General features: G+C 44.4%; 1 protein-coding gene across 10 annotated transcripts in view; it reads left to right on the forward strand.

Annotated features, from left to right (window-relative positions):
• lmx1b (LIM homeobox transcription factor 1 beta) overlaps positions 1-18,447 on the forward strand; it is a 261,097-nt gene that overhangs the window by 18,074 nt on the left and 224,576 nt on the right. For 4 of the 10 annotated variants that reach the window (XM_033048993.1, XM_033048996.1, XM_033048995.1 and 1 more), the window contains 2 exons: positions 717-839; positions 1,337-1,523. In XM_033048993.1, coding sequence (XP_032904884.1) covers positions 770-839; positions 1,337-1,523 — 257 coding nt within the window. In that variant the 5' untranslated portion in view covers positions 717-769. Of the gene's footprint in view, positions 1-53; positions 270-444; positions 840-1,336; positions 1,524-18,447 lie in introns of those variants that run through there. The other 6 variants (XM_033049000.1, XM_033048999.1, XM_033048998.1 and 3 more) reach the window with 6 other exon arrangements.

Genomic DNA, 18,447 nt, shown 5'->3' on the forward strand with positions numbered 1-18,447 from the left:
TTCCTCCGCCCCGTTTTCCTTCCTTCCTTCCCCTCCTCTCCTCCTCCCCTCCTCCCTCTCTCCCCACCCCTCTCCGGCTCAATACCAACCCGCCGGAGAGAACGCTCCATGGCACATTCACATCAGAGTACCCTGGGAAAACTTCCAGCCTGTTCCTTGGGATTTCCTCTTGTTTAATTTCCTCTCTCTTTAAAAAAAAAATCAAAATCCGAGCAGCTTGGATTGCAACTCTGTGAGTTCCAGCCTCTGTCTCTCCTGCCTCCCTTCAGGTGTTCATATGTGTGGACGTTTATTTAAGAGGAATCCCCTCTTTTTTTTTAAAAGAGAGAGAAAAAACCGGTGCAAATGTTGAATGCCTGCATCGCAGCGATCAATTATTCAGGAATACTAAGTTAAAAGGCTCTCTCTCTCTCTCTCTCTCTCTCTCTCTCTCCCCTCTCCCTTCACAACCCCTTCCCCCTCTTCTCCTTCACCGCTCCTCCCCTCTCTCCCCGCTCCCCCTCCTGTGCATGCGAACGTTCGTGGGGAATAGTATTGGTTGTAGCAAGAGGCAGCATTAAAAGTTGGGACTGTGCGAGTGGCGGTGAAGGAGGCAGGGCCGCCGTCTGTGTGTGTGTGTGTGTGTGTGTCTGTGTGTGTGTCTGTGTGTGTGTGTCTGTGTGTGTGTATGTGTGCGCGCGGTGCCACAGTGATCTTAAGGATGGCTCTAACAACAGGTCACACATCGCAGGTTAGGTGCCTGAACAGGAAAACGTCCGACTGCTCGAAGATGTTGGACGGGACAAAAATGGAGGAACTCCCGTTACGTCCTGGTCCCACCACACTGGGAATGCTGCTCGGTAAAGAAATACTTTCTATCAACTTTTATTTTGTATTTTTTAAATAATCTCTGCTGTCACCTCGTACACAGCCGGCTTTCAAAAGCAGCCGATTGCAACAGGCAAGACTGACGCCGTGACACGGGGGGGAGGAGAGATGGTAGATATTGCATTATTTTGGGAAGTTTTAAGATTGGAACGAGCTTTGTGATAACAGATTTGATAAATGTAAACACCTTTGAAAATGTTACACATTTGTTTTATGTAGCTCTCCGAATCGCTTCACTTTAACGCGGTAACATTAGGGGCAACTGTCAATTATTTTTGCACTTTAGAACAAAATAGCAAAGAGGGATTTATATATATATATATATATATATATATATATGTATATATATATTGGGCTGATTGAGAGACGCGGATCATTGCTTTCTTTAGATATAGCCGCTTCGATTTAGAAAGATTAATCGCAACTCAGAGCGGATTTTTAAAATATAATCTTTTTTTTTATCCTTCAGGTTCTGAATGCAAGCATAAAGAAATGTGTGACGGCTGTCAGCGACCGATAGAAGACCGCTTTCTGATGCGAGTTAACGATGCTTCTTGGCATGAACATTGCCTGCAGTGTGCAGTTTGTCAACAACCTCTCACCAGGAGCTGTTATTTTCGAGACCGAAAACTTTACTGCAAGCCCGACTACGAACAGTAAGTTTGTCCGCATCTCATCTCCAGAATGCAACGAGACTGCAATATTTATTATTGCTCTCTGGGTCTTGTCTCAACTTCATATTTTTTTATTTGCAAATACAGTGATCTGTTATCCTCCCCCCCCCCCCCCCCCCCCCACCCCCACCCCTCCACACCAAAAATATAGTTTCCATAGTAACCCCTTGCTATCCGTTCACTGTCATTTTATCGAGCTATTAAAAAACCCCATCTGAGTAAGATCACAAATAATCGTTGCAGAAAAAAAATAATAATTCAGGCCTCGACATCTTATTAATTGTTTTATTGTTGTATGTCTGAATAATCGAAAACATTCAAAGTTCTTTGGCACAGACTTTGCCCTTTGTAACTGTTATTTAGTAAACGAGTTCGCCAGACATGCGACCTACAACTAGCCGTGTGTGTGTTGTTTTATCGAGATTGTGTCTGGAAACGGGATTGGATTTGTTGGAAAATATGTACGTTTCAAATGGATGCGAGCATGTTTTTTATTTCTCGAGTTATTTCAGGCCGAATCTATCGCTGAATTGTTGTACTTGATAATCTAAAAAATAGTATAATCGTGCATTAGCAATAATCGTCAACCAATCTCTCTTCTTGCCGAGGGTCTGTGGGGGTTTCAATGTCCAGTAATTCTTTGTCTTTGATAACCTTATTGCCCAAATTTGTTTCATTATTAGCCACCTAACCGAGAATTAGTCGCGGGCAGTCGTATTTACAAAACGCAGCATGGTCCATATTGTTGTAACACACGCGTTGTATTTATGAAGACCAACAAAATATCCGGGTAGAAATTAAACGGAGGATGTTGCATTATAATTACATTTACTCATCGAAAGAAGGGACGGAGATTTTGAACGTGATTTTAGATCACCAACTCCGAATGACGCCTCGGCATGCTTATAATAATTAGTCACAGGATAGCAAATATATATATATTTTTTTATTAACTCTACTGTTTTTGGTTTAGAAAAAAAAGTACCCGACGTTGTTAGGTTTTTATACTGGTACAGAATACGGGGTTGTACCCTCACAGGCGATCGCAGGTGTCCGGAGAGCTCTTTATACATCATTTTTATTTCCAATGCCTGCTGTTTAAGGGGAAGTCAAACGATCACCTGATATAGCCTACCCATTTCTCCATGAAAAGGGGTGGCAGATGAGGCACGGGCGACAACAGCAGGACAAACCACACTAAATAAAAATCACACATACACACACATCTTTCTGGGCTGAGAAAGCAGCAATATTGAACCCGGGCGGCGCTAACAGCGGGCATGCAGTTACACTGGCCAGCGTCGAGTTAGAACAGGAGTTGGAAATATAACTTCTATAATTTGAAAATTGTAAGATAACAGAGGCCAAGAGGTATTCGGAATGTCTTTGACTCTTGCAAAATGTCTCTCCGTCTCTAAACTCGGGTGACCCGAGGCCTTAGTGAATTCGCTTTCGGTTATTTCCGCCGGCCGTTTGCGCTTTATTTCTTAATCTGTTTACCTGCACTCGCATATCGTTAATATGCAAATACTTATACAAAGTATTAAGCTGATTAGAGTAATATCCATCCACCCAAATTCTGTTTCGTGACTTTGAACAAAAATTCTCTCTTATTTACTATTTACACATCAACCTCACAGTGAGTGAGTGATACAAACCTCCCATAAACTGGGCCCTTGACTGTATCGTTGGATCAACTTCTCATTAATTAAGTTCAGATGAGCAATACAAGTCGATCTCGTTCGACACCAGATTTGCTCGTGGCACAGCAACAGACCTTCACATTATTACCATTCCCATCTTATTTAACGACACATTTTCTCTCCATACACGTAAAATACGAAAACATTCGCGACATTAAAACGCGGATGTTGCACCGACAGATCCAGCGAATAAGTACAGTTGCAGGGAGGTAATTGGAAAGGGAGGTAACGTCGTTAGTCAAGAGTAAAGCTGTAGATGTAGCATTAAGGGAAACGGGCCTTGATATAAGGTCTGAAATTCACACTTGTAAAGCGTAACGCATGAGTGAAAACTCAACGCGATTTCCATATATATTTTCAACCCTGTTTCAAAAACACATATTGCAAAACAAACTTGCACATTACCGTTTGTTGATTTTGTTCTTATAATCTTTTAACGCAAATCCACGTGTGATTTTTGAGTTCTTTTTTGGGGGGGGGGGGGGGGGGGGGGGGGGGATTCACTCAATCGTTTCCAAACCGAACAATTCCGATTTTTTGATTAGTATTCAGCGTTCAATTATAACGCTATAAAATGTTTCTGGTGAAGGAGGAGTCGAGGGAGAGTGGATGGGGTTAGGACGGGCTGGGGAAGAGGGTTAAGGTGTATAGCGAAGGGGCGGTAAGTGGGGGGTTGGTATTGGGAAGCAAGGGGAAGGTGTCGAGGGGGTCGAGGTTGCGGGTAGGGAGAGGGGATGTGGGGGTGGGGGGGGGGGGGTGGATGTGGGTGTCAGGGGGAAGGTGTCAACTAATTGAACCAATTTAATTTTCTCCCGGTGAAGTTTGGCGGCGCAACTCTTCCGACCTTCCATTAGGAGTTACCCATGTAATTGCCTCCGCGCTGTCATTGCTGGGTTGTGGCAGCGATGCGCTGCTTTTGAGGCAAATTGGCGATTCCGATATTAATCCTGCAAGCAAAAAAATAATAATCTTAAATGCATTTAATTTCAGGCCGCCGATGCACTTCGCCATGGGACAGAAATGCCGTCAGATTCATTTGAAATTTCACTTGATTTTTGTTCGTTTTAACTGTTCAGAACTTTCAAGGTCGACAAAAAAACGGAACTGCGGCCGGTGGGTTTGTAACACGGTCGGGCAGGACATTAATATCAGCCGCTCTGTCTGTGTTTAAATGGACCTCTACCTGACTATTAATAACATGTAAGGGGATTTCCATTTTCGACCCGTTTGATGGTGCACTCGCTGTCTGGATTTGAGAATTTGAACCGCTTAACTTGCAAACCCTGAACCAAAAAAACTTGGGAGATATCATTTGAATTAACATTCCTGAGGACCAGACTGTGATTCTGCCCTCAAACAGTGTACACTCAAACAGTGTACACTCAAACAGTGTACACTCAAACAGAGCGCGCTGGGAACTCTCGGCGAGTTTTTAGGTGGCTGGTGGATTTTTTTTAAATTGGCAGGTATTACACGGAGCGAACGGGAGAACTTGTCCTCTCGCCAGGGTTAGTTCACTTTAGCGAGCGTGGAGGCGTGTTATTGAGAGGGTTAACACGGTGGAATTAAAAACTAAGAGTTGAAATGTTAAGATAGCATTTGTGTGTGTGTGAGAGAGAGAGAGAGAGAGAGAGAAAGAGCGACAGAGTTTCATCCACGGATTAAAAAAAAATCCCAATTTCACTTAAATATCGACTAAATCTGAACAGAGCCTTAAAAATCCACAAAGTCTGAAGAAGGATCCCGACCCGAAACGTTGTCTGTCCGTTTCCTTCCACATATGCTGCCTGACCTGCTAAGTTCCTCCGGCACTTTGTTTTCTCCCCACTCCCCCCCCGCGCTAAACAACCATAACAATTATCCTTAAACATGCGAGGGCTCGAGGTAAACAAAAGATGTTTAATGTAAACGAATACTCTTTATACAAAAAAAGAAAAGTGCGCATGGAATAGCTAAATAGGCAATGATCGCGGAACAGAAGCGTCGTGTCCTAACTGCCCGCACGGTGAATGCTCGATAGGTAACCTGATTAAAGGGACGATTTGAACATGCGGTTTTTTTTTAATTCCCGCTCCCCAAATTTAATTCCAGGTGAGATTGTCTTTGCACGGTTGGATATCATTATGTATTTCTCGGTCGGCCTAGTTAGTTTCGTGACTCGATTATACGTAAATATCCAACACATAAAACCCAGCAACACTAGAACGAGTAAAGGGCGGCGAATGTGTTTCTAAAGGGTAGATGTTTTCATGTTCATATTGGGCCCAGTATTAAGAAGCCCCGCGTCACAAGAAGAGATTATTCCGCTGGGTGAACAGTAAACATTTGAAATTGGTTAAAACAGAAATGTTGTGATATAGTCGGGGTGGGGTGGGGGTGGGGGGGTGGGGGTGGGGGGGGGGGGGGGGGGGGGGGGGTAGTGGTTAGGGTGTAATTTAATCAAAAGAATAGCCAGCAAGGCAAGGTTGAGTTGTATATACTATATGTTGTATATACAAATGATTTTGAAATGATAAAGGGAGCTTGCAGGTAGTAACTGTTGATTGGCATAATATGATCAAGCAGTTACTTGTTAGTGGTTAATTCCAATTTAATTGTATTGTACTGTGCTGAGAGATTCAGTTCAATCCACACAGTAAAAGCACTGTATGCACTTTGTATTTCTCTGGTCAGACAGCTGTTGTTTAATGTCTAACATTTTAGAATATCTCAGCATGGTAATTATTTGCAAACACTTGTTTGCACAAATATGTCTGGTGCTGTCTAGGCTGATTGTGGTGGAGAGGTCAGTCTGAATTCTGATCTTATAACTTTCTTATAAAAGTCTCTTATACGTGTATTTAGTGACTAGTTCTGTGTCCTGGCATTACCACGTCTCCAGTTGTTTCATGTCGGCTCTTCTGACTCCAGTCTAATTTTCACTTTATTTCAATTGAGATTTTGTCTCACCAAATTTTTTTAATTCCCTGGAAATAATCAGCGTGGAGTATTTCTTGACAAAACACACACACACACACAAAATAAAAGCTCAACCCTACAGAGCTGTCCTTTGCATTATACCACTTCATGGCTGTCACTAAAATTTAGACCCTTTTTCTATCTAGGGGGTTTAACATGGCACCTTCAATCACTGGGGCATAATAGTACTCTGTTAGAAGCTTGGTCACAAACAAAAGACAACAACTATTGCTTTGCATCAACTTTTGTCAGGCATTGACTGGGCTTCCCAATGGGGCCTTAAGTGGTTAGTGGTAACAATGTGAATTTCATAGCTGTAGCATGAAAATCCATTGCCCTGGATACTGCCAGTAAATGCTAGCAACGGAGAAATCTTGTGGAGGTTCCAGTGCTCCCTGATAGATTCTCTTCACACTGCACGCCCAACGCTGTACTTAGTCACCGCTGGGCCAACGAAGCGCTTGGTCGTCGGTGTAAAAGTTGGGAAAACGCCACCAATAACAAGCAGCTCCTCTCACTGATCTCAGAAGTCTAGCTATATATGTCTTTTACCGATCTTAAAATAATGCGAACGCACGGCTCGGTTACGCGTTGACCTGACATGTTCGGCGGTGAAGCCGGGATCTGTGAACAGTTTTGTAACAACACAGTGTACACTTATTAACCTCTGCTGAATCGTGGTACCTGGCGTGACATGACATGGTATCCCACTGCGAACACCACCACAAACTGACAATGACACACATTTAATGAGACGGGATGCAGCCACATAAATCAACACTTCTGTGGAAGAGCACTGGTTTTTGAAATGCTTTTACAAGTAGGTATGTTCAGCATGGTAACCCACAGTTTATTTTTTTTCTGTGCCTCTTTATTAGACTCTCTTAAAACAAGTGAGAAATGTGAATTACAGTATTTTTTATTTTTTTTTGCATTTCTAAGAAAAGCCGATGCTCTCTCTGCTAAAGCAGCAAACTAAACTCTGCCAACTGAGCGACATAACCTCGATGTTTTATTTGCTATCTTGCTCTTTGCATTTGGAAACACCAATTCACTTAACAATTAATACAGTGCGCGCAGGAATCTCAAATTAACCAATTCAACTCAGATGGTGCCCGTTTTTTTTAATGAAAGATGTGTATTTGAATTATAAGTGATCGCAACTTGATATTATTTACCTTAGATATTTTTCTGTAAATTTAATCTTTAATGAGATTTGTAGAAAGCAAATAGAGACTGTAGTTTTTTTGGCTGAAGATTAGCACCACAGCACTACGGGAAATGAATAAGTGACGTCTGACTGTGAAGAAGGGTCTCGACCCAAAACGTCACCCATTCCTTCTCTCCAGAGATGCTGCCTGTCCCGCTGAGTTACCCCAGAATTTTGTGTGTCTACGGTATAAACCAGCATCTGCAGTTCCTTGCCACACCAGATCGCTACAGATACATGCGCTGTATTGCACAGTTGTCTGAATACCTGGCTAAGTAGTGATCAAGGGGAAGGAGGTTCTGGGATTACAAAGAGGCACTTGAGCTCATTTATTCGGATGCACGCAGATTCCCAGTATAAATAGCGGAATAAGTGTATCATTCCCCATCTCAATTCACCACTCGTCCTGTGAAGCACCGGCCTTCTCATCTGCCACGCCAGAAACCACAGAACTATTGTGGAAGTCAGCCGTCCTTCACCCCCAGGGAATGCTAGAGCAGAGAAGAATAATCTGTACACAATATCAAAGACTTGAGGGCATAAGTTTAAATTGAGAGATACAAAGTTTAAAGGACACGTGTTGTGCAAGTTTTTTTACACAGGTGGGTGCCTGGAACATGCTGTCAGGGATGGTGGTGGAGGCAGATATGATAGTGGTGTTTAAGAGATGTATGGTTATGCAAGGAATGGAATAATATGTTCAAGATTCAAGATTCAAGAGTTTATTGTCATGTGTCTCTGATAGGACAATGAAATTCTTGCTTTGCTTCAGCACAACAGAACATAGTAGGCATGACTACATAACAGATCAGTGTGTTCATATGCCATTATATAAATATATACACACATGAATAAATAAACTGATAAAGTGCAAATGTTCCATGTGCAGGCAGGTAAGAGTTGGTCTTGGCATCATAATCAGCACATACATTGTGGGCTGAAGGGCCTGTTCCTGTGCTGTACTTTCACGTTTAAGAAACATTTGGACAGGTACATTGATAGGATAGGTATAGAAGGATATGGATCAAACACAGGCAGATGGGACTAGTGTAGATGGGCCATGTTGGTCGGGGTGGGCAAGTTGGGCTGAAGGGCCTGATTCCACGCTGTATCAATCTATGTTCCATGTTTAGCTTATTTGTTCAGGTAAGTTTAGTTTAAAGATACAGCACAGAAACAGGCCCTTCGGCCCACCGAGTCCACGCTGACCAGTGATCCCCCACAATAATCTATCCTACACACACAAGGGACAATTTACAATTTTACCAAAGCCAATTAATCTACAAACCTGTACGTCTATAGAGTACGTCTTGTAATATCCCAACATGTTTATCACAGTGATCGGCCATGATCACAGTGAATGGCACTGCTGGCTCGAAGGGCCGAATGGCCTACTCCGGCACCCATTGTTTAGTGTCTATTGATCGGCGCAGGAGAGGTTGGTTTCCTCTCCAACCTGTTAAATTAAAAGTGCCATCCTTGCACTGTTGTGTTTTAACCTTTCTATGCTCCCAAGTCCTTTATGACTTCACAAGTCAGTGCAGTCAGGTACTGATGTGGGTCTTGAGCAGAGCAGCGTGACTCACCCCAGTGGTGACATCACTCACTCCTTCTTACACATCCTCTCCTGACTAATGCCTGCATTAGAAAGCACTCAAGGAGTTAGCTGGAGACACTCGGCAGTGAAGACCTAATTGTCACCTTCATTAGTTTCGACGAATGGGTTTAATCTTCAGTAAAAGTTCGAAGGAATGAGCGACGTTTCTTCAGAAGAAGGGTCTCGACCCGAGACGTCACCCATTCCTTCTATCCAGAGATGCTGCCTTCCCCGCTCAGTGACTCCAGCATTTTGTGTCTATCTTCAGGAACAGTCAGAAACTTTGTCCTGAGGTGGAATTGTCAAAGACTAGAGGGCGTAGCATTAAGATGAGAGGGGTAAAGTTTAAAGGAGATGTGGAGAGTACATTTATTACATAGGTGAGGGTGGGCACCTGGAATGTGTTAGATTGGGAGATGCGAAGATCTTGACAAAAGGCATCGAATAAAGAAACCAGAGGTTAGTGAGTGTCAAATATGGGAAATATGTAGATCCATAGAAACAAGCTGAATATTCTGAACCTGAACAACCTCAACATGCTACCAGGGGTGGAAGTGGAGACAGATACGATAGTGGTCAGTGGTGGACTGGCCAGGGTGTCAGCTTGCCCGATGGCAAGTGGGCCCCTGATGAAGTGGGCCCCCTTTATCAAGTGGGCACCTGATGAAGTGGGCCCCCTTTGTCTCCTGGCAACCAATATTTTTAGACCCAGTCCGCCACTAATAGTGGTGTTAAAGAGGCTTTTAGATAGGCTCATGGATATGCAGGGAATGGAGGGATATGGATCATGTACAGGCAGATGAGATCAGTTTAACTTGGCATCATGTTCAGCACGAACATTGTGGGCTGAAGGGCCTGTTCCTGTGCTGTACTGACCTACGTTCTATGTTCTATTTCTGAGCTAAGTTTCTATACTTAATGTCAGTAGCTGTTATGTCATAGCGGCATTTACCAAATTTGCTGAAACAATATTTTCGAATAAAATGACACATACGTACTTCACATGCTTCCATTTCTAATTCTTCAACCAAAGTATTCAAGCATTTTTTGGAACTTTAGCATCTAGCATTAAGTTTTGAAGTTGGAGAGAGACACACATTGAAACATCCAACAAACCTCCTTGTTTCAGGTTGTGGACCTGATTCAATCTCTCAAAAGCAGCCCTTTCCCATTTCCCCCCAACCCCCTTCCACCCATATTCCTTCCTCTGCATTCACATTTCACACTCTTTTCCTTTTCTTCCTGGCCTTTGCCCAACCATCAGTCAATACAAAACTCCCCTCGCCTGGATCCACCCATCACACTTAGTATAGAAAAATTAGACACAAAGTATTGGAGTAACTCAGCTGGTCAGGCAGCATCTCTGGAGAAAAAGGAAAGGTGACATTTTGGGTCAGGTATGTGTCCATCTTCGGTATGAGCCAGCATCTGCAGTTCCTTCCTACACATTTTGTCATCACCTATTCATGCTCTCCAGCGATGCTGCCTGACCCGCTGAGTTACTCCAGCACTTTGTGCCTTTTCCAGAAAGCAGCCCCTGGTTGGGAGAATGATGATTTATTTCACCAAGGGGAAGCAATCACAAGTTCACAAGTTATAGGAGTAGAATTAGGCCATTCGGCCCATCGAGTCTACTCCGCCATTCATTCATGGCTGATCTCTGCCTCCTAATCCCATTTTCCTGCCTTCTTCCCATAACCCTTGACACCCGTTCTAATCAAGAATTTGTCTCTCTCCGCCGTAAAAAAATATCCACTGACTTGGCCTTCGCAGCCTTCTTTGGCAATGAAGAGAATCCAGAGATAAGGCAACCATGGACTCTGCCACATGCCTGCCACTCTGCCATGGACTCTGCCACATGCCTGCCACACCCCACGTGCCTGCCACTCTGCCATGACTTACAGCAGCATCTACTCCAAACGTTTCTAAACACTTGGAGATTTTCTCAACCAGATTTCGATTGACCTCAGTTTGCTTCATCCCCCCCCCCCCCCCCCCCCCCCCCCCCCCCCAGTCTTTCTCCTCCTCACACAGCAGCTGTTGTGAAGCTGGTTCAGGAGGGTGAAGAATTTCTGGGGAGAGTTGTTACGTGAGGGAATTGTGCTAAGGTTGGCAGGAGCGGAACACAGCCCCGCAATTCTCTATGTTTACATTGCTGACGCAGGAAAACAAAACTATTTCTCAATTTACTGAACAAATAGAAGCCTCCCATTTTCTGGGGAAGTTCCTTCTCCCGTCAGCAAAAGGAGGAACCTTCGCAAAGGCAATGGACTCATTCTTGCTGCTTTGTCCATTGGAGTAAGAACAGCGAAGCAGCTGGTTGAAGGGGACTGAATATGCTTTGCATGCCAGTGAGCCTCAGGGGTTGTTGCCGTTACAGTTTAATACAACGCAAGTCTAGGCCCTTCGGCCCATCATGTCCATACCGGCAATTACCCATCTGCATTGATCCCAATTACAAACACTAGGCCTGGGCAATGCAAATGCTCGTCGTACTAAAGAGAGTCATAGAATTATACAGCGTAGAAACAGGCCCATCGGCCCAACTTGCCCATGCCGACCAACATGCCCCATCTACACTAGTTCCACCCATCCCTCTAAACATGTCCTATCCATGTACCTGTCCAAATGAATATTAAATGTTATGATAGTACCTGCCTCAACTATCTCCTCCAGCAGCTTGTTCCATATACCTACCACCCTTTGTGTAAAAATTTTACCCTTCAGATTTCTATTAAATCTTCCCCCCCCCCCGCCCCCCCCACCTTAAACCTATGTCCTATTGTTATCGATTGCCTATTCATGGCAAAAGACTCTGTGCATTTACCCTATTTATCCCTACATGACCTGTACATCTCTATAAGATCGCCCCTCATCCTCCTACACTCTAAGGAATAAAGTCCTAGCCTGCTCAACCTGTCCCGATCGCTCAGGCCCTCGAGTCCTGGCAACATTCTCATCTTTCTCCTCTGCACCCTATCCAGCTACTTCCACCCTTACTTAACTACTTCGGAAGTTTTGAGGCTCCTTACTTTCACCACTCACTCAGTCAGTACATTCGAGCTTCCATTAAATTGCCCTTACCTTCTGTGTGGTCCTTCCATAAACTAGGGTACTGTGCGATTCACGTCTACCCCATTGTGGACATTTGGACTGTGTCTCTGGAACTGGTGCGCTACAATGCTGAGAACTATATTCTGCATTCCGTATATTTCCACTTGCTCTATCTATTGTACTTGAGTTTGTCTTAATTACATTTTATATATAAAAACTTTAGACTTTAGCGATGCAGCGCGGAAACAGGCACTTTGGCCCACCGAGTACGCGCCGACCAATGGTCACCCCGTACACTCACCCAATCCTACACATTGGGGACAATTTTACAATTTTCCCGAAGCCAATTAACCTACAAACCTGTACGTCTTTGGAGTGTGGGAGGAAACCGGAGTACCCGGAGAAAACCCACGCAGGTCACAGGGAGAACGTACAAACTCTGTACAGCCAGCACCCGAGGTCAGGATCGAACCCGGGTCTCTGGTGCTGTAAGGCAGCAACTCTACCGCTGCGCCCCCATGCTGTTAGTATTGTCTGATCCGATTGTATACTTGCAAAATAAAACTATTTACTGTACCTCGGTACACTTGACGATGACCTAAACCTAAATCGATGTTCTAGTTTCTGACATCATTGCTATGGGGAAACGTTTGCTGTTATCTAGCCTGTGTGTGTCCCTCATAATTTTATATACCACTACAAGGTTTCACCTCTGCCTCCTTTGCCTGAAGGAAAACAAAGCCAACCTATCATGTATATCTTCCCACCTTCCTGGCAACATCCTTGTGAATGTGTTCTGCACTGTCCCACGTGCCGTCATGCCCTTCCCCGTGTGTGGTGACCAGTTCTGTACGCACTGCTCCATCTGTGCCCTCTACTCCACTGTGGAGGGCACAGTGGTGCAGCTGGTGGAGCTGCTGCCTCACGGCGCCAGGCACCTGGGTCTCACCCTGACCTCGGCTGCTGTCTGTGTGGAGTTTGCACATTCTCCCTGTGACGGCTTGGGAGCTCTGCTTTCCACCCACATCCAAAAGACGTGCGTGTTTGCCCTCTGCAAATTGTCCCTAATGTGTAGGGAAGTGGGTGAGAATGTGGGATAACATGGATGTAGTGTGGGAACGGGTGATCGATGGTCAGTGTGGGCTCAATGTTGTATCTCTAAACTAAACTGCTGGTTTATAAAGCTTTATCATAACCCTTGTGTTCTTACATGCGATGCTGCGGCTAATGTAGGCAAGTAACCTGTATGCCTTCTTCCACCTTACCTACCTGTGCTGCCATCTTCAGCGATGATTAGACTTGTACACTGAGGTCCCATTGTTCCTTTACATTCCCTAGGGCCAGCACAGTTTGCACAATTAAACAAGACAATGCACAGTTTCAGCAGCGGATCATTTGATGCATTATTTTGTCTCCTGCTGTTCTCCTGCACTTTAAGGCACACACTGTCATATACGCAGGAACAGTTTCTTTTATCAGGCCATTGAACAGACATCCCATGAATGAATGTTATGGTCCCCATATTCAAATCCAACCCCATTGTAGCACTGGTGCCTTTTTTAATCTGGACTTTCTCAGCAGCTGTAACATTATATCCTGCCCTCTAGTCCTCCTCTCTTTGATCTACCATCAGGCTTTAGAGATACAGTGTGGAAACAGACACTTCTGCTTGCCGAGTCCGCGCCGACCAACGATCACCTCGTACACTAGCACTATTCCAGCGACAATATTGCAACTCACCAAAGCCAATTAGCCTACAAACCTGTATGTCTTTGGAGTGTGGGAGGAAACCGGAGCGCCCGGAGAAAACCCACAAGGTCACAGGGAGAACGTGCAGACTCCGTACATACAGCACCTGTAGTCAGGATCAAACCAGGGTCTCCGATGCTGTGAGGCAGCAATTCGACCATTGCACCACTGTGCCGCCCCACCTGTTGTACTTGTGCATGGCATAGTTACCCACACAGGGTTTAACTGGATGACACAGAAAGAAAGATCTTCAATGTATCTCGGTGGATGTGACAATAATAAGCTAATGCCAATATCTTCATGTCTTGTTTAGGTTCAGGTTCATTATTGTCACGTGTACTGAGAAACAGCGAAAAGCAAGAAAGACTGGATAGACTCGGTGTGCACTCGCTAGAATTTAGAAGATTGAGGGGGGATCTTATAGAAACGTACAAAATTCTTAAGGGGTTGGACAGGCTAGATGCAGGAAGATTGTTCCCGATGTTGGGGAAGTCCAGAACAAGGGGTCACAGTTTAAGGATAAAGGGGAAATCTTTTAGGACCCAGATGAGGAAAACATTTTTCACACAGAGAGTGGTGAATCTCTGGAATTCTCTCCCGTAGAAGGTAGTTGAGGCCAGTTCATTGGCTATATTTAAGAGGGAGTTGGATGTGGCCCTTGTGGCTAAAGGGATCAGGGGGTATGGAGAGAAGGCAGGAACAGGATACTGAGTTGGATGATCAGCCATGATCATATTGAATGGCGGTGCAGGCTCGAAGGGCCGAATGGCCTACTCCTGCACCTATTTTCTATGTTTCTATGTTTCTATGTTTTGCATGCTTTCCAATCAAATCAGATAATACTATTCATAAATACAACCAAGTCAAACTGAAGTGCAATAGTTAGAGGAAAGGTGAAGATACCGTTGGCAGAATATAGTTCTCTGTATTGTAGTGCATCAGTGCCATAGACTGAAGACCCACTCAGAAGAAAGGTCCCACCCTGGAACATCAACTAAGTGTCTGAAGATGGGTCCCGATGCAATACATCACCTATCCATGTTTTCCAGAGATGCTGCCCGACCCGCTGAGTTACTCTGAAGAAGCGTCTCGACCCAAGACACTACATATCTATGTGTAAGAAGGAACTCCAGGTGCTGGTTTAAACTGAAAATAGACACAGAAAGCTGGAGTGACTCAGTCACATACACAGATCTCCACAGATGCTGCCTGACCCTCTGAGTTACTCCAGCACTCTTATTTTGCAAACCAACATCTGCAGTTCCTTGTTTCTACAGATCCAGAAACAATGCCCAGTGTCCGCAGTGGGGTTGTGGGGAAATTGGACGTACCCTAGCTTATGCAAGAACTTTTCAGAAGCCTTTCAACAGGGGGGGAAGAAGCTGTTCCTGAGGTCTGGTGGCGCGCACTTTCACGTTTCTGTATCTTCTGCCCGAAGGAAGCAGGGAGAAGAAGGAATGACCAGGGTGGGACAAGTCTTTGGTTATGCTGGGTGCTTTCCCGAGGCAGCGTGAAGTGTAGATGGAGTCAATGGTGGGGAGTCTGGTCTGTGTCCCTAATGTGTCCCACAGCTACATCACAACTTTCGGCAATTTCTTGTGTTACTGGGCTTCCAATTCCCGTCGCCAGGTAATACAGAGTGTTTGACACAGTAACAGAATTGTCTTTTACAGGATAGTTCCGTCTCCCCATCTGGGATACCTGTCTTATCCCACCTTCCGATCCAGATAAGGATTGTTGAATCTGACTATCTGACCCAACTGGTTAAATATTGCTTGCATTTATTTGTAATGTGTTTTAAATTCCAACCTTATTTGATGCTGGAATTCTGTTGTTGGGCCATTTCTGTAGTTTATCAATATATAATTCTGTAACTGGGGAGAAATTTGTCCTTCGTCACTGATACTAAATGTGAGGGAGATGGCACAGTGGCGCAGTGGTGAAGTTGCTGTCTCATATCACCAGAGACCGGTTCGATCCTAACTATGGGTGCTGTCTGTACTAATTTCCTCACCATTCCAAAGACTTACAAGATTGTAGGTTAATTGGCTTCGGTAAAATTGTAAATTGTTCCTAGTGTCGTGTGTAGTAGAGTGTTAATATATGGGATGAACACTGGTCGGCACGGACTCGGTGGGCCGAAGGTCCTGTTTCCGCTGTCTAAAGGGACTATCATCTCTCAGTTATATTTGTTTCTGTGCATTTGGTTCCACGGAAGACAACATATCCAAACATAATATATAATTGACATGTAATACTCTTTCACACATTGGCACCATATCTCTGTATCTCCGTACCCCGCCACCCCATAGTTACTGACTTACACTGGGCTCATCTTACACAGGTCATCTGTTGCCCGGTCCTGATTTATACTGGACTTTTCTTACCTCCAGTTTGCCCCAGCCCATCCCCACCTCCATACTTCAGTCTGAAGAAAGATTCCGACCTGAATCATCACCTATTCCTTTTCTCCAGAAATGCTGCCTGACTGACCTGCCGAGTTACTCCATCTATCTTCTGTCTCTATCTTCTGAGCTTCTCTAACTCTGGCTTCATGCTTATCTCTAACATTAATGCATCTACTCTGGTCAACTATACTTTAACCGACCAAGCCTTGAACTCTTGAATTATCTATCTAAAACTCTCCAGTTTTCTCTCTCCGTTTAAAACATTGACCAGGCTTTTTAAACCATAAGGCTTTATTGAACCTTATTTGGCTTGCGGTTAATTACACTCTTCAAACAGCAATCCCACAATGTTCAGTGTTAAGTCATACAGCGTGGAAACAGGCCCTTCGGCCAAACTTGCCCATGCCGACTAACATTACTCATCCACAGTAGTCCCACCTCCCGCATTTAGCCTATATCCCTTCAAACCTATCATATCCATGTCCCTGTCTAAATTATTCTTAAAACGTTGCAATGGTACCTGCCTCAACTACCTCCGGCAGCTCATTCCATACACTCACCTAGAACGGAGACGAGAAAACACTTTTTCTCACAGAAAGTGGTGAGTCTGTGGAATTCTCTGCCTCAGAGGGCGGTGGAGGCAGGTTCTCTGGATGCTTTCAAGAGAGAGCTAGATAGAGCTCTTAAAAATAGCGGAGTCAGGGGATATGGGGAGAAGGCAGGAACGGGATACTGATTGGTGATGATCAGCTTTGATCACATTGAATGGCGGTGCTAGCTCGAAGGGCCAAATGTCCTACTCCTGCACCTATTGTCTATTGTCTATTGTCACCCTTTGTGTAAAATAGTGTACCAGAGAGGAAGATTGGTCTATATGACACCAGGCCACAATGCACATATCATGGGCCATGATGGGAACTGCTTAAATTCCAGAAAACATGGCTACTTCTACTGCTGGGAATAGCTTCTGGAAGACCATCAGAAAGGTGGCACTGTTTTCTGAGACAGATATCATGTTCATAAGTGATAGGAGCAGACTTAGGCCATTTGGCCCATCAAGTCTACCCCGCCACTCAATCATGGCCGATCTATCATCCCCTCTCAACTCTATTCTCCTGCCTTTTCCCCATAACCCCTGACACCCATATTAATAAAGAATATATCTATCTCTGTCTTAAAAGTATCCATTGATTTGGCCTCCACAGCCGTCTGTTGCAATTAGGTCCATAGATTCACCACCGTCTGAATAAAGAAATTCCTCCTCATCTCTTTCCTAAGGAACGTCCTTTTATTCTGAGGCTATGACCCATGGTCCTCGACTCTCGCACTAATGGAAACATCCTCTCCACATCCACTTGATCCAGGCCTTTCACTATTCAGTAAGTTTCAATGAGGTCTCCCTTCGTCCTTCTAAACTCCAGCAAGTACAGGCCGAGTGCCGTCAAACGCTCATCTTCAATAATACGTGGGATTCTCAGGAACCATTTTAATGGATGAATATTTTAGAAGTGGTATCATGGGGTTAACAGTAATCTTAAAAAAAAAATTTGTACCTGGCATTTTCACATTAAATAGGTATTATTGAGGGACAAAGAACAGTTGAAACACCACACATTATTTACACCACACACAAGTCGTACATCAAAGCAAATTGGAACCTCCCATTAGTCTGTTTTGGTAACAAAAGATTTGGATCTTTTCTGGGATTATCTAGTAATGAAGCCTACTGTTGGGTTCAAGTGTTATTTCATATTCACATTGTCCTTCTCAGGACGTTATTGAACCAAGATGGCCACTGGAGAGGCTGTTAACCACATTGGCAGTGAGGTGTAAAGGGAATGTTGGAACAGTGGTCTGTGCAGTACACACACGCATACATGCATTGATGATACCAAAGTAGAAATGGTTCAAAACTTCAAGTTCCTCGGAGTAAATATCACCAGCAACTTTTCCTGGACCAGCCATTACAAAGCAATGACCAAGAAAACACAACAGCGCCTCTAGCTCCTTAGAAGGCTTAGGAAGTACGGCATGTCCCCTACAACTCTCACCAACTTCTGCAGATGCGCTAGCGATAGCATTTTAGCGGAATGCATCGCATCATGGTTTGGGAACAGCTCCATTCAAGACCACAATAAATTGCAGAGAGTTGTGGACACAGCCCAGACCATCACACAAACCAACCTCCCTTCCATTGACTCCATTTACACTTCACGCTGCCTCTGTA

This window comes from Amblyraja radiata, chromosome 32, assembly GCF_010909765.2.
Source record: "Amblyraja radiata isolate CabotCenter1 chromosome 32, sAmbRad1.1.pri, whole genome shotgun sequence".
NCBI lineage: Eukaryota > Metazoa > Chordata > Chondrichthyes > Rajiformes > Rajidae > Amblyraja > Amblyraja radiata.